General features: G+C 38.0%; 1 protein-coding gene across 2 annotated transcripts in view; it reads left to right on the forward strand.

Annotated features, from left to right (window-relative positions):
• eya3 (EYA transcriptional coactivator and phosphatase 3) overlaps window positions 1-22,654 on the forward strand; it is a 28,247-nt gene that overhangs the window by 1,883 nt on the left and 3,710 nt on the right. The window contains exons 2-18 of one of the 2 annotated variants that reach the window (XM_057828329.1): window positions 5,179-5,273; window positions 5,352-5,401; window positions 7,582-7,676; window positions 7,752-7,814; window positions 10,579-10,633; window positions 10,705-10,814; window positions 11,021-11,158; window positions 11,263-11,348; window positions 11,421-11,586; window positions 14,379-14,548; window positions 14,634-14,717; window positions 17,704-17,793; window positions 17,853-17,911; window positions 18,000-18,160; window positions 18,312-18,426; window positions 18,534-18,655; window positions 22,502-22,602. In XM_057828329.1, the coding sequence (XP_057684312.1) occupies window positions 5,250-5,273; window positions 5,352-5,401; window positions 7,582-7,676; window positions 7,752-7,814; window positions 10,579-10,633; window positions 10,705-10,814; window positions 11,021-11,158; window positions 11,263-11,348; window positions 11,421-11,586; window positions 14,379-14,548; window positions 14,634-14,717; window positions 17,704-17,793; window positions 17,853-17,911; window positions 18,000-18,160; window positions 18,312-18,426; window positions 18,534-18,655; window positions 22,502-22,602 (1,689 nt within the window). In that variant the 5' untranslated portion in view covers window positions 5,179-5,249. The remainder of the gene's footprint in view (window positions 1-5,178; window positions 5,274-5,351; window positions 5,402-7,581; window positions 7,677-7,751; window positions 7,815-10,578; window positions 10,634-10,704; window positions 10,815-11,020; window positions 11,159-11,262; window positions 11,349-11,420; window positions 11,587-14,378; window positions 14,549-14,633; window positions 14,718-17,703; window positions 17,794-17,852; window positions 17,912-17,999; window positions 18,161-18,311; window positions 18,427-18,533; window positions 18,656-22,501; window positions 22,603-22,654) is intronic. The other variant, XM_057828330.1, reaches the window with a different exon arrangement.

A 22,654-nucleotide genomic window follows, 5' to 3' on the forward strand; every position in this document is an offset into this window, starting at 1 on the left:
AGATGGCAATATTTAGTCACAATATACAAACTCACATTTATCTTTTAAGAATTACAAGTCTTTCTGTCCGTGGATCCCTTTCACAGAAAGAATGTTAATAATGTTAAAGCCATCTTGTGGATTTATTGTTAAAATAAACAAATACAGTACTTATGTACAGTATGTTGAATGTATATATCCATCTTGTGTCTTATCTTTCCATTCCTACAATAATTTACAGAAAAATATTGCATATTTTAGAGATGGTTTGAATTGCGATTAATTTTTAAGCTGTGATTAACTCGATTAAAAAGTTTAATCGTTTGACAGCCCTAGAAAGAACCAAACCAACACAGCATCAATTTCGTCCATTAAAACAAGATTGTAAAGTTCAACAATATTGAATGCAAAATATTGTTATGTTTGCTGTTGCTCTATAAAGAATACATCAGCAATGTGCGCCTTCATTCTGGCATTAACCACTGTCATAACTTTTGTCGTCGACTACTGTTTGCATAGTATTACTGTCGTAATTGCAGTATGTCAAACACTTCAAGGACATAAAAATGAAACAATCTTTACACAGTGCATGGCAGTAACTCGGCATGCCTTGGCAAGCTATTCTTACACCATACCAGTCTATTACTCAACTGTGACAGCACAGTAGTAAAGTCATGCTGAATTTTACAAACTAGTTCATTGATAAAGTCAAAATCTTGAACAAAAGAACTGTATTTAGTTTTCATACATGATTGAATAAACTCTGGTGAATTATACTGGGGAACAATGTTGGGGGGCATTCTGTTAAAATTGGGGTGATAATTCCCAAATTTTCAGTTTACTTCCCTGATAGTCACTCGTACAACACTTTTAGCTGCATGTTTTGTTTTATCTTGTCAAAAGTCCTTTACATTAGCTGTTATCAAACCCAGTTTTGCATTGGGAGTCATGCTGGATTTGAACTGCGAACTCTTGGGTCACTAGTCAACTCATGCTACCAACTGCACCATATTGTAAGCTGTTTATCCGGGGTGGGAACATCTGGCTCACTCACAATACAATCTGCAATACAAGGCTCGTCATACCAATTATTTCACAATGAGGCGATACAAAAATTATCGATGCATATGTCAGGAAGTCATTCTACAATTGATTTTTGGGCATATCTGGGTCATTTCCTGTTGATTTTGGGGCATTCACAGATCATATCCTGTTGATTTGGGGTTACAGAGCAGGAAGTGACCTGGGAATGTCCCCAAATAAATAGGAAGGGACTCAAAATGTAGAGGAAGTGATCTGTTGATGCCCTAAAATGGACATGAAGTGGCCTATAAATGCACCCAAAACTATGAAGACTGGCAGTGAATGCTGTTTCAGCGCCATTGACATTACAGACCTTCCCAGTCAAAATGGATTGGATGTTGAGCACTGTCAATGAACTAACACAGACACTATTCTAGTGGAAGATTTTGGTAGCAGCCTGTTGGTTCCTCTTTTATTCTTTTCCAAACAATGACACATTTTGAAAACGATATACCGATTCTTGACAGGAGCACATCGATAACCGTTTGGGATACAAAGCATCACGATACATTTTCAGGATTTTGTCACACCCCTACTGTTTATACTTCTACTATTCTGTGTTACTGTCAGTTCATGTCTGCAAAGCCCACTAAGTTAATTTTCATTCCGCACACAAAAAATAAAAACAGCTATTCAGAAATTGACACTTAAGACCTTTTAGCAAGTGAATATTTTTTTGGTCATTTAAAAAGCCTTCAACATTAGGAATTATTACGTTTTTAATTGTTAATCATTAGTGCATTTTGTATGTTTTATATTGCAGTGGTGTGAAAAAGTATCTGAACCTTTTGGAATTTCTCACATTTCTGCATAAAATCACCATCAAATGTGATCTGATCTTTGTCAAAATCACACAGATGTAAAAACAGTGTCTTTAACCAAAACCACCCAAACATTGCTAGGTTTTTATTAGGTTTGTTCCGATCATGTTTTTTTGCTCCCGATCCGATCCCGATCATTTTAGTTTGAGTATCTGCCGATCCCGATATTTCCCGATCCGATTGCTTTTTTTTTGCTCCCGATTCAATTCCAATCGTTCCCGATAATTTTTCCCGGTCATATACATTTTGGCAATGTATTAAGAAAAAAATAAATAAAACGCGGACGAATATATACATTCAACATACAGTACATAAGTACTGTATTTGTTTATTATGACAGTAAATCCTCAAGATGGCATTTACATTATTAACATTCTTTCTGTGAGGGGGATCCACGGATAGAAAGACTTGTAATTCTTAAAGGATAAATGTGACTTTGTATATTGTGACTAAATATTGCCATCTAGTGTATTTGTTGAGCTTCCAGTAAATGATACTGCCCAAATGCATGATGGGAAGTGCAACCATGACTGTGCGTAGGGGCACCAATTGATATATCTTCTCTGCGTTGGGAAAGAACATTGGTAGTAGTTGATCATTTTCTTAACACCCTTTCTTCTCCACATTGCCTCCCACGCTATTTTTAATTGTGGATAGAGGTATTGTAAGGCTTTAGCCACATAAAAAATTGCTCCAAAGGCTGTAAAAATTCTCTCTACTCATTATATGCTGCCTTTTAGCGCAATCTATAGGTAAAACGGCGTCTTTATAGATTGAACGCGACAATGCGTGAGTGGTTTGTGCAGCGCATGCGCTAATTACTTAACGTGATTAATTTTAAAAAATTAATTACCGCCGTTAACACAATACATTTGATAGCCCTACTTTAAGCCAAAACTACTCTGGATGAGTGTAAGACATTTTGTCTGTGACGTTAAATACAATTAGAAAACGATTTAAATAAAAAATATATATATTAAAAAAAGGCATGTCCGATTTTTTTGCCGATTCCGATACTTTGTCGATCGGGACATCTTTAGTTTTCATATTTTAATGAGGAAAGCATACAAACAATGACACAAGGGGGAAAATACTTAAGTGAACCCTCTGCCTAAGGAGACTTAAAGAGCAATTAAAACCAATTTAGTAGCAAACAATTACTGATGAATGGCCTAAAGGTGCCCTGCCCACTATAAAACACACACCTGGTAAGAATTGTCATGATGAGAAGCTTTGTCTGATATGCATCATGGCTCGGTCAAAAGAGCTGCCCGAAGACCTGCAATCAAGGATTGTTTTGTACAAAGCTGGAAAAGGATACCATCTCTAAAAGTTTGGATGTTCATCAATCCACAGTCGGTGAAGTTGTCTACAAATGGAGAGAGTTTGGCACTGTTGCTTCTCTCTCCCAAGGAGTGGCCGTCCACCAAAGCTGATACCAAGAGTTTGGCGCAGAATTCTCAGAGAGGTAAAAAAAAGAACCCTAGCGTGTCTGCTAAAGACTTACAGAAATCAATGGCACAGTCCATTATCTCTGGGCACACATCAACTATTTGTAAAACTATGTCCAGGAATGGTGTTCATGGGAGGACTCCACGCAGAAAGCCACTGCTGTCTAAAACAAACATTGTTGCTCGTTTAATTTTTGCAAAAAGGCATTTGGACACTCCACAGAAGTTGTGGTTAATTTATTTCGTAGACTGATGAAATCTAAGTTGAATTGTTTGGGAGTAACACACAACGTCATGCGTGGAGGGAAAATGGAACAGCTCACCAACATCAACACCTCATCCCTACCGTGAAGCATGGTGGAGGGAGCATCATGATTTGGAGCTGTTTTGCTGCCTCAGTGCCTGGACAACTTGTAATCTTTAATGGAAGAATGAATTAAAAAGTTTATCAGGATGTTTTGCAGGAAAACCTGAGGTCGTCTGTCAGACAGTTGAATCAACTTCAGAATGGTTTCAGAAGAACAAAATACACATTCTGTAGTGGTCAAAGTCAAATTCCAGACTTGAACTCCATTGAGATGCTGTGGCATGACCTAAAGAGAGCGATTAATGCCAGATATCCCAGGAATTTGACTGAACTACAGCAGTTTGGTAGAGAGGAATGGGCCAAGATTAGTCCTGATCGATGTGCCAGACTGATCTGTAGCTACAGGAAGCGTCTGGTTGAAGTTATTGCTGCCAAAGTGGGGCCACAAAATATTAAATGTGATGGTTCACTCACTTTTTTCCCCCTTTCTGTAATTGTTTTCACACTATCCTCGTTAGAATATGAAAACCTATAAATGTTTGGGTGGGTTTCCTTAACGCAGACAGTTTTTTCATCTGTGTGATTTTGACAAAGATCAGATCAGGTTTGATGGTGATTTAATGCAGAAATGTGAGAAATTACTAAAGGTTCAGATACTTTTTCATACCACTGTATTTACTCAAGTTGATTTCTTTTTTCATAGTATTTAAATCACTGCATAAGATTGATAGTGGTGGAGGTCCAATTCACTTAAACAGGGAAGATTGGCTGTGAATGCTCATGTTTTACTACCATTGACAACGCTAGTTCTTTCATTCGCTTCTCCCAGTCAAAATCGATTGGACGTCTACCGCTGTCTATGGTTGCCAATAAACTAAATGAGTGCACTGTAAGGGTTAAAAAATAATAATAATTCAGATTTTACACAAGAATTGCCTTCCTTGTTGCTATCGACGATTATGTACGATGAATATATTTCTTTAAGGGATATTCAAGAATAGGTCAGAATAAGTGTGTCAATCATTTCAGCGGTGTTATAAGTGGTTTATATAAATCTTGTATAAGCCGACATATGCTCACAACCCCTGGAGTTGGCACACTTTCGACTCTGAACGTGCCGTTGTTTTTCACCTCACGCGTCGACGCGGTGTCGAATTTGCCGTCTGACCTATTTCCAGCTACCGCATCCACATTATGTCAGACACACGTTCCGCGTCCCCTTCACAACGAGGTTAGATTTGATCCCTCGGGGATAGTGTTGGAACAGGCGGCGTCCACCTGAGCGAGAATGTTTTGCTTTCACGCCGGTGAGGTCACATGTAAGGCAGCACGATTCCTTAATCCCACACTGGCGGGCGGTCTGGCGACGTCACTCCCACCTGGCTCACCTGTAGGTCTCGTGCAGGATATGCGACCCAGAAGCCCCACTTCCTGTGACTCGTGTGTTTACGTGACAAGGGGCGGAGGGAGTTTTATATTCGGGAATACTACATAAGGTCTCACTCGGGTACGTTTTTGCAATTTCTCCACCGAGCAGGGTCGGCAGCGACTCCCCGGGTCCAGAGAGTAGACTGTGACGGCGCGCTGTCTTGTCGGGTGCCTCTCAAGATGGATGACTCGCAGGAGCTGCCGGTAAGTGTGGAGGCGGCGTTCTACTTTAATGACTATTGATTTGAAATCGTTGGCTCACTCGTTCCCATCATTTCTCAGGCGAAGAAAGCTAAACTTGACGTTGAGCGAGAACTGGAGAAAGAGCAAAAGTAAGTGGGAAATACTCTAATACTCTTATATGATAGTTGCTTTACATATTTAAGGTGAAAAATGACTGTGATAGATGTCTAATTCATGTGAACCAGGAACACCGGCAATCCTTTTTGACTGGCAGTCAGAATCCTTCATCACAATTTAATAGATTATTCGGCAAATTAATCTATGATAAACTTCATTTACCTTTACAATATCACAGTGCCACCGACACTATCATAGACTAGCAGATTTAGAATCCATAGATTGCATATTAGATTAAATGCAAAATTACAATTTCATATAAAGATGTCCGATCGATCGGGTCCGATCACGTCATTTTCAAAGTATCGGAATCGGCAAAAAAATATCAGATATGCCTTTTTTTAATATATATATATTTTTTAGTTAAAACGTTTTCTAATTGTATTTAACGTTACAACATAATATGTTACACTCATCCAGAGTCTTTAGTGTAGGCTTAAGGTAGGGTTATCAAATTTATCCTGTTAACGGCGGTAATTCATTTTTTAAAAAATTCATCACGTTAAAATATTGAACGCAATTAACGCATGCGCTGCACGACCCACTCGCGCATTGTCGCGTTCAATCTGTAATGGTGCCGTTTTACCTATATGTAGAACTAAAAGGCAGCGTAAAATGAGTAGAGTGAATTTTGGCAGCCTTTGGAGCCTTTTTTTAATTGGCTAAAGCCTTACAATCCCTCTCCCTACGATTAGAAATATCGTGGGAAGCAATGTGGGGAAGAAAGGTAGTAATTGATCTTTTTCTTAACACCCTATGTTCTTTCCCAACGCAGAGAAGATATAGCAATTGGTACCACTACGCACAGTCATGGTTGCACTTCCCATCATGCATTTGGGCAGAACAGTTAAATGGCTACAGTATAATTTACTGAAAGCTCAACAAATACACTAGATGGCAATATTTAGTCACAATTTACAAAGTCACATTTATCCTTTGAGAATTACAAGTCTTTCTATCCGTGGATCCCTCTCACAGAAAGAATGTTAATACTGTAAATGCCATCTTGAGGATTTATTGTCATAATAAACAAATAAAGTACTTATGTACTGTATGTTGAATGTATATATTCGTCCGAGTTTTGTTCATTTTTTTCTTAATGCATTGCCAAAATGTATATGATCAGGAAAAATTATCGGGAATGATTGGAATTGAATCGGGAGCAAAAAAAAAAAGCAATCGGATCGGGAAATATCGGGATCGGCAGATACTCAAACTAAACGATCGGGATCGGATCAGGAGCAAAAAAACATGATCGGAACAACCCTAATTTCATAGTTTAATCGTATTCATCGACTGATTCCAAAATATTTTGATGAATTACTGTATTTTTTGGACTATAAATTGCATTTTTTTTTTCTTAAAATTAGGTCGGGGGTGTGCTTTGTACTCTACACTAAACCGCAAGAGGTCGCTAAGGCCTGTGTTTTAACTTTGGCGGTAACCTATAAAAACAAATGAGAAGGGCTGAACAAAATGGCACCGGGAAAAAAAATCATATTTTGCAGACGGGAAATTTCCTCTGTACGTGTCAATAAAGTTCTATCCATCTATTATATGCTGCAAGTCGTGAAAAATGCAGACGAAAACGGTACTCGAGCAGCAGAAAGTAAATTTGGAGTTAGCCAGAAACTTGTAAGGGAGTGATGAAATGCGGAGTTTACTCTTACTGTAAGTTAGTTGTTTATGCGCCATGTAACGTTAGCATACCGTACACTTATTCTGCCTGTTGTACTATTATAATTTTAAATTGCCTTTGACAATTCTGTTCTTGGTGTTGAATTTTATTTAGTAAATTCCCCCTAAAAAGGCGACTTATATTTTTCCTCTTCATTGCGCATTTTTTGTCTGGTGCGACTTATAGTCCGAAAAATAAGGCAATATATTAACTCGTTCACTGCCAATTATGATGTTTCAGTGCCATTGGAAGTGATAGTTGTCCAATCTTTTTTGAGTGGCAGCGTTAGAATCCATAGATTAATTGCAAATTCAGTTGTATACATTGGTAGTAGTAGAGTGGCAGTGAATGATTGTGTTTCAGTGCCATTGTGGGTGATAGGCATTCGTTCAATCGCCCCTTCCAGAAAAAAATGGATTGGACACCTATCACCGTCAATGGATGCTAATGTTAAAAACATTGTTGCTGTTGTAGTAATTTAGGAGAGGATGGAAGCCCGAGTGCTGTGCTTGCGCAGTCAGAGCAGGGAAGCACGTACTCCACCATGTCCATCTCGCAACTTGGCACACGTGAGTAGAAAAATATGGGAAAAGCTGAGAATTAATGGAGCAATTGAATGTTGAATGAGACCTTTCTAATTGCAGGGGCTGGCGAGGCCGAAGCAGAAATAGAAGCGGCACCCCAATTGAACTCTTACACACACTCTGGTAAAAACACAGCATCGATGATCTTGCAAAAAAAAAAATAATAATCAAAATGTATTTTTTAAATAATTTTTCTTTTAGGCCGTAGTTGTAAAGACTGCAATGAAAACAAGAAATCACAGAGTTGTCCAATTTTTTTCCATTTATGAAGTCAATATTAACATAAAAACAAACTAGTGGAGGTCAATATTTGAAATGGCAGACTCAAAATTGCAAACATACAAAGTTAAAACATAGACTTCATAATTATTGACTGGACACGGGTCGTGGGGCCGATTAATAGGGGGCCTGCATTGTTGGCGTGGCCGTCAAAGCTGACTGAGTGGAATCACAGACCAAGAGCTTTTCCCGTTGAAAATTCTTGTGGATAAATGTTTAAATCCCTGAATTCTTTATAGATATAGACATGAAACAGTCTCAATTCTTGGTTAAGAACAAAAAAAAAAACGTGCTGTTAGCATTTATTTTACATCAGTATTGTGAACTATGATGCTAGTCAGTAAGCAAATGTAGTGGCTGCTTTATGAAAACAAGGAGCTTTTTCTGTTGAAAATTCTTTTGAATAAATGCTTAAGTCCCTGAATTCTTAATAGATATGGACATAAAACCGTCTCGATTCTTGGTTAAAAGCACACAAAAAAAAGCGTGCAGTTAGTATTTATTTTACGTAACTATTGCGAACTATGACGCCAATGCCGCAGTGGCTAATTTCTCCCATTGATTTTGTTCACGTTTCAAAATGCATGCATGGTACAAAAAATATAATAATTACCTTGAATCCTTGAACAAATCACTCCTGAGACAATCCTTCCTATTTGTATGCTGTACTGCTTTCATACTTTTTCAACCTAAATCCGGCGTTAGATCGCTGCGTGCGTGTGATTGAGAATAACTCCTCTTGATGCTGGGTGTGGGGAGGTCCCCTACTTGAAGGCGTGGCGCAGTGTCTGATGGCTGTGACCCGTCAAAATTAGGAAGTCTATGGTTTAAAATAAAATGAACATAGAAAATATAAAGAAATTCACTCAACAATGGAAGGAATTTATAAAGAGAACTGCCCTAGTTGTATGTGCACTTTGGCCACTGGGAGGCAGTTATGCTTTGAAAAGGGACTGACAGTAATGTAGAGTAGTGAACAAAGAAGTAGGGCTGGGCGATATGGCCTTAAGTACGTATCACGGTAAATTGAGCAGATTTACCTCGATAACAATAAATGACGATAAATTCGCCCAAGCGGACTTTTATATAATTTGAAAATTTGAATCAATGCATGGAATACAAATTAACCGTTTCTCGTTAAATTTATTTACCAGCTTTCAATTTAACAATTGCACATGCAGTCTAAACATTAAGTATAAAAAAAAAATCTTGTAAACAATAAGAATTTAAGTGTGAACATTTATAACAGCTTGTATGACTTGAAAAATCTACAACATTATGAAAATCAATCTGGCAACTGTGCAAACATGTCATTGTAACACAAATGACTTGCAGCTTTAACAGTACACTTCAGACAATTTATTGGTAATGACTGCTGGGACATAATCATTCAACAAAAAGGTTTACGTCAAGGTTTCAGGTTTTTTTTCCCAGAACATTTTTGATACGTGCACCCTCCACACGGACACAACCAGATTAAAGCTGTATTGCTCAGATGCCAATGAAACATTTAAGATTTTATGATGGCAGAATAAAGCACATACAGAAAAACAGCTGTGGCCATTAAACTGTGATATTATATATAGGCTTCACTGTTGAATTATACTTTATGCTGAGTGCTTTACCATCATGAAAGCTTTCAGAGAAATCACAGAGATACCAAATAATGCGAAATAATGATTGCTAGATGAAGTCCGTGGCCAGTCCACTCATTAATTTCAGCCGTTTCGGCAAGGTTAGGGCCGCTATCCGACTCCATCATGTTCATTTGTAGTGTTAGCCGCTAGCAGTTAGCCTGTGGCTTGGCTACCAGAAGAAAGCACTAAAAGCATCCTCTCCTGAAATCGTGAGAACCAGGGAGGACAGCGGGTAAAAGCCCGTCTGGAACCCGCCAAGAGTTTACTTAATATTGGGTGAAAGTTTGGCGAAGCTCCCATAAGCCCGACTCCATCACGTTTGCTTGTAGCGTTAGCCGCTATCGTTAGTCTACCGGGCTTCTGTTTGTTTGGCTTCCTGAAAACCAGGTGACTCCATACGTAAGCACACTGACTGCTTTCTTAAAGGGGAATGAACATAGCCGAACAACACGGAGTCAAAGCGGGATGAAAAGATTATATTTTCTTGTTTTATTAAATTACCGAATTTACCGACATGGTCAAAATTACGTCGGTCATCATGAAGAATTTCGGTAACCGTAAATTTTCGGTTAACGCCCTGCTCTACAAAGAAGCTTTATATATTATGTTTTTGGCAGCATCCAAAGAGCATTTGGCTTTGAGAATGGTTCTATTTCTTGTCTATGAATGTTCTTTTGCCATTTTTATGGAAAATTACCGTAATTGTTTTGGGTTAAACACCACAATGTCATGCTAATTTTCATTAGCGCTTGCTTGAATGGTGTTTTCCATTGTATATTAGCATAAATACGACAGGTTTTCAGGAACAAATTGGACATTAGACTATTTTAACAACTGTTTGCTATCTGCCGTATTTCTGCCACGTTTGATTGACCTCAATTTTTTCTTGATCGACAATCCTGATCATAAAATCGCCCAGGCCTATCTCACAGTATTAGAGTGGGTGTCCAACAATTGTTATGTTTTGACAGCATCCGACACGACGGCCGGGTCTGAATACACGCAGCAGGTGTATGAAGGAAACAAGTGAGTTGAATAAATAAATGAACATCTTATCATTCATGAGGCACTCGAGTACTAATTTTCTTTCTTCGTAGCCCCGCGGTGACATCATACGCCAGCTCCGTGTCCTTCCCCCCACTGGCTCAGTCTGCCGTCTACTCTGCTTTCCCACAGACAGGCCAAACGTACGGCCTGCCGCCCTTCGGTTAGTTCCTTTTTCTTTCTTCTTTTCTACCACTTCCTGCTCACTAAAACCACAGCATCACACCTTTTATCACTTGGCTTCAGTCGCCGCACTCTGCTTGCGCACTGTGGAATTGATTCTTTTGGTTTTTCCGCTCCAAAACACAAAGCTGTCTCCAATAACCCTCTTGCTGGCCCTTTTGCTTCTTCTATTGCTGTCATCTTCAGGTGCTATGTGGCCAGGCATAAAAACAGAGACAGGTCTGCCAGAGGCGCCCTCTGGTGGCCAGCCTGGGTTTCTCAGCTTCAGTACCACATATACCTCAAGCCAGCCAAGCCAGCTGCACTACTCATACCCCAGCCAAGGCAAGCTGCAATTTGCCTCACACTCTGCCAGTGTGAATTGTCAGCAACCTCCAAGTGGCTTTTCTTTCTCTGTCGCCGCCATTGAAATATTTGTTCCTCTCAAGGCTCCAGTTTCACAACATCCAGCGTCTACTCCAACATCCCGTCCGCTACGGCCGCTACCACAGCATCTAACACAGCGGCGCTACAAGTAAGCCATAGATTCTTTTCTCATGGATTTGAGTCAACGTAAAATAGTTGATTCACTGTTTGATTTTCATAGGAATTTAGCGGCTACAACTCTCTTGGACAGAGTCAATTTTCGCAGTATTACAGCCTGCCTTCCAGTTACGCGCCCGCGGGTTTGCCCAGTAGTGACGACCACGGAGGCGCAGTGTACTCAGCGGTTAAGTCAGAAGAAGCCGCATCGGCCGGACTTCCTCCTAGAGGTGATTTTACTTTAATTGTATTTTTCTGACTGTAAGTTACACTTTATTTTAAATGTACCGTAATTTTCGGACTAAAATGCGCACCTGACTATAAGGCGCCAGCCACCAAATTTGACACGAAAACGGCATTTGTTCATAGAAAAGCCGCACTGGACTATAACTCGCAGCTGTCCTCCCTGTATTATGGGATATTTAAATCAAAAGATATTAATCGGTAACACTTTATTTGTCAGTGGCATCGTAACATGTCATAAGACCAAATGAACCACCATGAAGTTTAGAACCAACTGGCTTCATTGCTTCAAGAAGCTTCATTTGGCCATCGCTGCTTCCTTGGAGGACCAAGTCAGCATCTGCTGCCACCTGCTGTGAACACTGTCGTTGTCCAACATGCCTCCTAGCATGCATTGCAGCGCTACAGATGAAAATAACAATCAAAATTCATGTTATATGCTAATTATTTCTTCAGTTACTGTTCCAATTTTTTCATCACTTGCTAGTTTTTGTGTTTAGGAACACTTTATTTGACAGTGGCACCATAAGACTGCCTTAAGGCCATCTTAATTATGACATGACATTGCCATGAGCATTAATGAATGCTTATGACAGATGTCATTTAGTGTCATCCGCCAAATTATTTCACTTTTGAATGGATATAAAAGTTCCGAGCTGGACATAAATGGAATTAGTGAGATAATTTGCCGGATGACACTTAAAAATCTGTCATAAGCATTCATTAATGCTTCTGACAGTGTCATGTCATAATTATGACGGTCTTATGACAGTTTTATGATGCCGCTGTCAAATAAAGTGTTACCTGCTAACCCGAATAAATTGACAAATAAGCTGCACTGGACTATAAGACGCAGAATTCAAAATGAGGAATAAAAGTAGTGGCTTATAGTCGGAAAATTACAGTAGTTTGGCTGGTCCTGCAACTTATACCAAGGTGCGACTTATATATGATAAAATAATATGTAATTTCACTAGTACTTAAATGTTATTTCACACCGACGGACATGGCCAAGAGTAAACGAGTCCTTGAGTATTTGTATTGTTACCGAATAATCATTAATTTGTTACCGTATTTTTCGGACAATAAGTCACAGTTTTTTCATAGTTTGGCCGGTGGAGCGATTTATACTCTGGAGCGAATTGTGTGTGAAATTATGAATGCATTATTAACTCATGTCATGTTTTATTTTCACACTAACCCACAAGAGGGCGCTCAAGACGTGCGTTTCAACATTGGTGGTAACTTAAAAACAACTGAGAAGGGTTGAACAAAATGGGACGGAACCTTTATCATTGACTATACGATCAGTTGATGCACAAAAATCACCAAATGCAGAGGTAATCACCTATATTTTCAGGATCAGTAGCAATATTTAACCTATCATAGGTTTTTGCCCAAATTAGCAACTTAAAATGTTCAGCTTAGCTTTCAACAGCTAATAAATCATTCAGTTTTCAAATTAGAAACTTAATACTTGAGGATACCATGCAGAATCATCTTAATTTTACGCAACAAAAGCAAAATTTGCATTTTTCAATATACAATAACAACTTATTTAGGTTGAGTTCCGCTATCGTGTAGAGATACAAATCCAACATGGTGGCAGTCACAAAACAAAGAGCTTTATAGGTTGAAAATTCTTATAAATAAATGCTTAAAATCGCGGAATTTCTGTAGACACGAACGTAGAACAGTCTAGATTCTTGGTTAAAAGGAAAAAACGGGCAGTTATCATTCATTCATTTTACGTAAATATTTCAAGCCAAATTTACACTAATTTTATCCATTGATTTTTTGCACGGTTCAAAGTGCATGCATGGTGCTATTTAATATAATAATTACCTTGAATCCTCGACCAAATCATTCTTGCGACACTCCTGCCTGCTTGTATGCAGTAAAACCTTTGTCCTATTTCCAACTAAATCTCGCGTTAGAACGCAGCATGTGTTCAAGTTTTTCACAGTGAAAGCCAACTCAACGTTCTGCCTGGGTCGGCCCCCTACGGGAAGGCATGGTGCAATGTCTGTGGGAGCTGTCTTGTCAACTGATGGTGGATTCTATGCCTTTATGCTATAGTTATCTGAATAACTCATAATAGCTATGTTAATTTAACATACTGGGCACGTTCTCAGTTCGTTGTTTATGTGTCATGTAAACGTTAGCATACCGTACACTTATTCAGGCTGCTGTTCTCTATTCGATTTTTATTTTAAATTGCCTTACAAGTTGACATGTCTGTTCTTGGTGTTGAATTTTATCAAATAAAATGCAACTTATTTTCCGGTGCGACTGTTTTTTTCCTCTTCTTTGTGCAATTTTTGGCCGGTGCAACTTATACTGAGGTGCGACTTATAGTTAAAAAAAAATACGGTACATTAGCATACTGTAAACCTATTTTGAAAAGAACTTGTACATTCCCCCTCAAAGACTTATAGTTTAGTGCTACTTACGTTATTTCTTCTGCGTACATTTTTTTACTGGTTCGATTTATATTCTGAAAAAGTTCAAATGAACTACGAACACCCAGCGTAACATCTAACAGGTCTTCAATTTATTGATCGGCCCTAACACAAAAAACATAAATAAAAATCGGGCTAAGAGAATCGGTCAAATTTCATCCACAAATAATGGAATAGTAATAATTTTACTTGACGTCCTCAATAATAACAAAGGGAGTAATAGCCCAGGGCATTCTAATAATAAAAATGCCATAATCCTCGTTTCCAACTGCAACTTAATAGTTTTTTTGTTGTTCTTCTTCTACTCGATCTGGAAGATGCGTCCCCACCCGAGAACCTCCCAGCAGGGGCGGCTCTTCCCACCAGTGTAGCTCAACCGGCTGGAGCCAGAGACCAAGACGAGGTTGGACGCAGGAATTCGATGGGAAAGGCAAAAGGAAAGGCTAAAAAGTGTGATAGTTCACCACCGACTGAAAACGATTTGGAGGTAATTTTTGGGATTCAGTTTGTGAGAATGGATTGAACGGAGTTGTAATATATTGATTGATATTTGATTTGATTTTTGTTTTTAGCGGATCTTTCTGTGGGATCTGGATGAGACCATTATCATATTCCACTCGCTGCTCACAGGCTCCTTTGCACAAAAGTTTGGCAAGGTATGTCGGGGTAAACCGCTAGCTGCAATGTTCAGGTCAATTTTCAGATTTTACAGGCTGAAGATCGCATCTTAAGTAGTTGTTGTTCTTATGTACACTAATTTTGAAGTCGTACTCTACTGTCACTTAGGAACCGTTCGTCTTAAAACTTGGTACATATGTAAGATTGGCCAGTATCTATCGATCCTTGGAACTGATTTTAACTTTTTTTGTATCAGGCCTGATTAAGTCATTGCTGACTTATTGGTGCCTGTGTTTCCTGCTGTAGCTTTCAGCCTATAATGTGCGGTGAGCCACTCTTGAACTCTTGCGTGCAGGTTTATAAATTAAGTAACATATTCAGATGACTCAAATGGAGTCATTTTCACAAAATCTTAACTTTCGCTAATTCCCATTTTGAGTTGCTTTGCACTGCTTTGCAGTGTTGTCACAGATTACTTAAAAAAGTCATTTAATTACTGATTACGCCTCAAAAAAGTAATGTTGTTACTTTACTGATTACTTTATTATCAAAGTAACTAAGTTACTTTAAAAGAAATTTTTATCAGTTACTTTTTAGCATTTTTTCTCCCTCTGCCACCTCAACAAAAGAATGACACAGAAAAACGTCATCGGATGTAATTGACTTTCCGATAATTGAATTTAAAGGGGAAGAGTAGAATTTTTCACAGAAGGCTTAATCTTCCAGTTAGCGGAGGTTTAATTAGTCGTTGGAGTTGATTTTAACAAGCATTGACTCACGCTAGCTTAGCCACGGATCTCTGAAACTAACAAATAACTGACAAACTGCATGCAATTTGTTGAAATCAACTCCACCGACTAATTAAACCCCAGTACCCCGAAGATTAAGCCTAATGTCAAAAATATTCTGAATTTCGCGTTAGGGTTAACAGCATATCAGTGCCAATGTAAAACAATGCAAATTGACTGCACAATAATCAACAACAAACAAATGAATTTCAAAGTGCAATAAACACAAAGATGCTAAATGAACACGTCACCTCACTGTATAAATGTGCAACACGAATATGATGTAAACAATACTTAACAACTTGGAGCGATGACTGCCCATCATTGCAACGGCAAAACTACAAAACGGCTGCGCATGTAGGAGGTCCAACCTATCGCTGATACCCTCCAGAATGATAGAAAAATACTCACGTTCATTCATGGATGTACACAGACACACAACATTCCCTCAAACATCTCAATACTCGGCTCGAATGTGTACCCGCGCAGGCAGCCTGTCCCACGCCTTTCTCAGTCCCAAAACGTTTAGCGCTTGTGACTCGAGACCAAAACAGGAAGTAGATGTGAGCGGTTACCATAGAAATTAACCACCGGGAACGTTTCTAGAATTTTCTTTTCAAAATGCTCTTTGTACATGACTACAATATTCTTAATTCTACCCACATTATGAGGCAATAACAAAATAGTAACACACAGACACTAAGGAAACCAACTTTAATCAGATTACTGGTTTGGAAAAATGAACGCATTACGATTCCTCGTTACTAAAAGAAAGTAAACAACAACTACTTGTACTTCCTATACTCAAGAGTCAACGATTCCTCGAAACTATTGCTTGCTAGCTTGATAGAGACTGTACACGGGGAGCCATTAGCATTAGGGCTGCAGCTATCGAATATTTTAGTAATCGAGTAATCGACTGAAAATTCTATCGATTAATCGAGTAATCGGATAAAACAAATATATTTTTAGGTGAAGAGCAATTATACATATACATGAGAAAACAAGACATTTCATCTAATCTTGAACCATTTTCAGTCAATCAATGTCTTTATTTTCGTTGTATATTGTTGAAAACAGCCAACAATTGTATCTCAGGTGTAACTAGAATTAAAAAAAAAGACAAATTCACTGCTTTCACTCAAAAAACTTTTAGATCTTATTAATATATATATATATCTTACCTAAAAATGCCGTTACGCTTGATAACACACATCACTTAAAAGTTTTTTTCCCACGTGTTTCAATTGAATTTCTCATTGTGTCAAGCCATTTTTAAGTTCTAGTTAAGTTTTAAATTAGTCTAAACTGTAAGTCCTGATAGGATTTTGAGTTTTTGCAGTGTTCAAAATAAATGTATGATACAGGCTGTATTGGAGCACATTAGGGACCAGTGCTACTTGGTGTTTTATCCAGCAATGACTACTGAGCTAAAATTGATAGTTAGCATGATTACGTTTTTATTTTACACCCTCATCACTCCACAATGCTATGTTATGTTAAAGCCTGTATGTAAGACACGTTAGCCACGTATCGACAGTGGTCATAATTAATTGAAACCTAGCCCTCCGCAGGGCTAACGTTCCGTGAGCTAGTAGCGACAGTAACGTTAATCTTATTTATTAGCGCTTAGCGCTCTTTATTAGCGCTCTTTATTAGCGCTTAGCGCTGTACTGCTTTAAGATGGCGGCTGTTTACAAACGCTGCCCAGACGCGGCCGAGTCTGTCAATGCGCATCTAGTTCAACATACATGTGATCTCAATGAGACGCGCCAGACGCTGCCTGTTACCAATGTAGCATTGTGCGGGCTAGTATTTAGCAACGTCGGCGTCGTTTGTGGCGGCTGTCGGCTGCGGTAAGTTTTTTTTTTTTTTCCCTTCTTCCTCTCCGCACGTGACAGCGCGTTGTCCCGCATTAAAAGTAGTCCTAGCAAAACGTGATGCTTAGAGCTGTCAAAATAAACGATTACTCGAGGTGAATAAAATTACTCGGATCAGTTTTTAAACTCGAGTTACTCGAGTTGCTCGAGTACTCGTTTCAGCTCTAATTAGCATTAAAAAAAGGTTCAAGGGGGATTAATGAGGTTTTTAAAAAACTGCAGTATGAACATATTCAAACGTGTTTAATGACAAAAACTTGATTTTGAAAGGGTTGTTGGCTGCATTTAAAGAAAGCTTCTGAAGATAATTGAAAGAATTCTTGTGTTTTGAGCTCTTTTGTCCTATATGACATTAGGACCCCGCGACAATGCTGAACTTGGGTTTGCAAATGGAGGAGTTCATCTTCGAGTTAGCTGACAACCACTTGTTCTTCAATGATTTGGAGGTAAACGAGCAGAATTCACTAATTCTCACATTACACTACTCACATTTTAGTGGTTTTAGGAATGTGACCAAGTCCATGTTGATGACGTCGCGTCTGATGACAACGGACAAGATCTAAGGTATTTCTTTTTGCCAGAGCGCACAAACATTTGCGATTATTTGAGTAATTTTTGTAAATTTAGCGAGAATTTCCCTCTGTTTTTTTAGTAACTACAACTTCCTGGCAGATGGATTTAACGGCCCCAGCGGCGGAGGGGCCGCCGGGGCCACCACGGGGGTCCAGGGTGGCGTTGAGTGGATGCGAAAACTAGCTTTTCGCTACCGTCGCCTAAAAGAGATTTACAACAGCTATAAAGGAAATGTAGGAGGTGACTAGCAAAACCTAACCTAACCTAAATCCTACTATTAGAGTGTTGTGGCGCCCTTGAAGTTAGACTTTGTACCTTTAAATAACATTGCATAAAAGCCAAGATAAATAATAAAACAAACTATATAAATATTGCTGCTGCTCTCTTGCAGGACTTTTGAGTCCAGTGAAAAGAGAGCTGCTTTTACGGCTTCAGTCCGATATCGAGAACGTAACCGACTCGTGGCTCAGCACGGCGCTCAAGTCTCTACTGCTCATCCAGACCAGGTTTGCGCTTTGTGAAGCTTTTAACTGTCATTGATGGCGATAGATGAATGATCGCCCCAGGCTGATGTAATCATCCACTGCACATTTTTTTTTTCTTTTACCAACAGAGGGAAGTGTGTTAATGTCTTGGTCACCACCACTCAACTGGTACCAGCGCTGGCTAAAGTTCTGCTCTATGGATTAGGAGATGTCTTCCCCATAGAGAACATCTACAGCGCCACAAAAATAGGTAGAGAAATGATTATTTTGATAGTCGACTTATTGGCTCGTCTTTAAATCACGTGTTAGTGTTTTTGCTGGTACTCTGGTGTAGTGCTGCAACGATAGTAATAATGAATAAAAAGTAATAAAATGATAGTAGTAATTCGATTAGAAAAAAAGATTCAAATTTGCTGCTTCGAGTATTCTTTTCATTAAAGTGGCGTTGAAATGGTTTGTTTTGAAAGTCTTTACCTTTAGCTTTATTGATTTGGGTAGTAGCAACAGTGAAATGACGTAACTCATTTTACATGGCTGAATCCAGCTGCTCTCTGTTAAGACCGACATAAGTTCAGTTTTTGTTTGAGCTCATTTTTTTAATGCATAGTTTATAGGTATTTTTAGCCGTTTGTGTGAATGTGTTTGTCAAGAACATTGTAAAAAAAAAAAAAATTTTTTTTAAGTTAGCATTTTATAGTATTTAAGCGACCTGACTTTTGCAATGCAAGTCCGCCAATTGTTCTTTTTTTGTACCTACATCCTCATTATTATTTTTTTAGACCATTTGAGGCTCAGCTCGTGTATTTTAATTTTTTATGTTCCTTATCCGATTATTCGAACTAACTAGTTCATCGATTAATCGACTACTAAAATAATCGATAGCTGCAGTCCTATTCTGGTGTAAAAAAAAAATTAAGTGTGCTTTGGAATCAAAAACAATGGGCATAAAAAAAAAATTTGATTTTATAATTCATATTCTTTAATTAAAACTGTATTGTTTGCCAAAGCGAACATCTTTTTTTTCTATATATTTAAAAAATAATTTAAAAACCATATACCGTAATTTTTGGACTGTCAGGTGCACCTTACTATAAGCCGCCACCAACTAAGTTTGACACAAAAACAGCACTTATTCATAGATAAGCAGCACTGGACAATAAGCCGCAGCTGTCCTCACTGTAGTATGGGATATTTATACCAAAAGATATTAACCGGATTAACCGGTAACACTTTATTTGACAGTGGCATCATAAGACTGTCATAAGACCAAATGAACCACCATGAAGCTTTGAACCAATTGGCTGCAAAGCTCCAGTGATTCAAGAAGCTTCATTTGGCCATCACTGCTCCCTTGGGGGAGACAGTCAATCTCCGCTGCCATTGCTGTGAACCTTGTTGTCATTCAACATGCCTCCTAGCATGCATTGTTGCACTACAGATGTAAATATCAATCCAAATTCATGTTCTGTGCTAATTATTTCTTCAGTTACTCTTCCAGTTGTTTCATTAATTGCTAGCTCTGGTATTTGGTAACACTTAATTTGACGGTGGCACCATAAAACCGTCATAAGATCATCATAATTATGACATGACATTGCCATGAACATTAATAAATGCTTATGACAGATGTCATTTTGCGTCATCCGGCAAATGACCTCACTGGACATAAAATGGAGTCTTGGTGACATAATTTTCCCCAATAATACTTAATGACATCCATGGTAAGCATTCATTAACGTCTATAATAGTGTCATAATCATGTCATAATTGACGGTCTTATGGCAGTCTTATGACGCCGCTGTCAAAGTTTTACCTCTTAACGCAAATCAATCAGCAAATAAGCCGCACTGGACTATAAACTGCAGGATTCAAAATTAGGGAAAAAAGCAGCGGCTTATAGTCCAAAGGTTACGGTAAATACAAAATATTTGCTTTGTTTATATGTTTATGAATGCAATTTAAATTTAATTAAACTGAATAAGAATATTGTGTTTATATTAGGAGTGGGAACCTCAGGGCACCTCACGATACGATACGATTCGCGATACAAGGCTCACGATAACGATTATATCACGATACAGTGATTATCGATATATTGGTCAGAAATTGGATACATGACATTCTACGATACAACTGTTGAAACGGAAAAAAAAAAAAAAAAAGATATTTCAACATAGAAAAAATACTGTTTAAGTCATTTATTAAACAGTGACACCTTTTCTGTGCAACATTGCTGTAAAATATAAATCTACTGCAAATTGTGCCCCTGCACATATAGAGGAAACCAACCATGACCACTGATATCGCTTGGAGAGATCATGATGAATGGCACCCTTAATTTCTTTAAAGTTTTAAATCTTTAAAAAAATAAATAAATAAAAAGTGCCGTAGGTGTCAGCAGTTGAGCTTGGAGTGGGGCAATGATAAAATTGGTGGGTCTTTTCTTCGTATATGACCTTTGTTGCTTGGTTTGACCACTTCCGCTATCTGCTTCAGCATTTAAGATGTCAGACTTGCTCAGTCACAGTATCCCTCACCTTAAAAACAACAAAATAAAACAAAAAATATTAGCTACTTCATATCGTTTGAGTTGAAATCCTGATTTTTTTGTGTTGGAAGTATTGAATTAAAAAAAATATGAATTGAATGTATAGAAATTAAAAATTCAATAATTACCTATTTTTAATATGTAGGCTACATTAATTATCATGCACATCACTTTATATATCTTGGAACCTATTCAAACCATTTTTATAGCTTATTGTATCAAAATGACAGTAATAACAGTTTGTGTTGTAAACTAGATGGAAATTGGTTCTCAAATAAATCGGTAAATTCATGTGGGCTTGTTCGATATTCATTTTCATCCAGTTTAGGGTCCTGGTTTATTTTATATCATTCAACACCAAATGTCATCAAAATAATACATGTAAATTAAAAAGTCAATTACATTCCAAAACTTTCTTACCTCAAGTGATGAAAGCGAAGCTCACAAACACCAGTGTCCACTACGTCACCAGCTCCCAGTGAAACTTATTTTTCTTAGACAATTCTTGCATACAGCAAAGTCCTTGTTCACCTTACTTCCTTTCTTGTTGGTGTAAAATCTAAAGTGTGTCCCCATGTGTGATTTGTAGCAATATTTTTCTCATTTTTTCCTCCACCATTCTCACGGAGCTTTTTTATTTTTTCAACCCACTTGAACCTTCCTCTCTTCTTCTCTAGACAACTTGTGCGCACTTTACCCTCACCGCCACTCCCGAGCGCCCCTAGTGGACCGCCAAGGAATTGCTCAACAAACATTGAGCACTTTACAGCATCCATACTCCATTGTATGGCCAATATGTTAAATAAAAGTATCGATTCTTGGCGGGAGCATATCGATAACCCATCGGGTTGCAAAATATCGCGATATATCGCTGTATCGAGATATTGTCACACTCTTAGTTTATATATTTTTAAATTATTAAGTTATTTTTAAATTACAAAGAGAATGTTTGTTGTTTTTCCCTTTATTTATTTTTTCACAAACGGAAATAGAGAATATTAACCCCTTCCTTATTTTTCCTTCTTAACAAAAAAAACTGATTTCATCGAATATCGACACCTTCTTAAAATATAATCACCCAAGTCATTTTATTTTTATTTAGAACATGAATATGGACAATTCAATGAATTTTTGATATTTCCAAAAAAAATTTAACATTTTTGTAAGAAATAAAAATTGACTTCATTATTTTATATTTATTTTAATAGGTTAATATTTACTATAAAAAGAGGGTTTAGACAATTTCTAGGTCAGCAATATAACAAATAATCGATTAACAAAAATATCAATGTGATGATCGATTATTTGTTAAAATTGTGATTAATTGTGGCACCAAAAACTACGTGTTGAGGAAACTTGGACTATGAATACTACAGAACTGCAAATACTGTATCATATTAGAAAATACAAAAACTGACAACAGTTTCTGAATTTCAAACAATTCGATTAATTTGATAATCAACGACTTGTCAATTAATAGACTCATCGTGGCAGTCTTTAGATGAACAAAATGGACAAAAACCGTCTGTCCTTTTTTTCTGCTTGCAGGGAAAGAAAGTTGCTTCGAGAGGATAGTCTCTCGCTTCGGGAAGAAAGTCACTTACGTCGTCATAGGCGACGGACGCGACGAAGAGTTTGCAGCCAAACAGGTAGGTTGAACTTTGAACTCATCAATATGACTCATTCAGTCTCCCAGCTTCT

The sequence above is a fragment of the Corythoichthys intestinalis genome, chromosome 22 (genome assembly GCF_030265065.1).
Source record: "Corythoichthys intestinalis isolate RoL2023-P3 chromosome 22, ASM3026506v1, whole genome shotgun sequence".
Classification (NCBI taxonomy): domain Eukaryota; kingdom Metazoa; phylum Chordata; class Actinopteri; order Syngnathiformes; family Syngnathidae; genus Corythoichthys; species Corythoichthys intestinalis.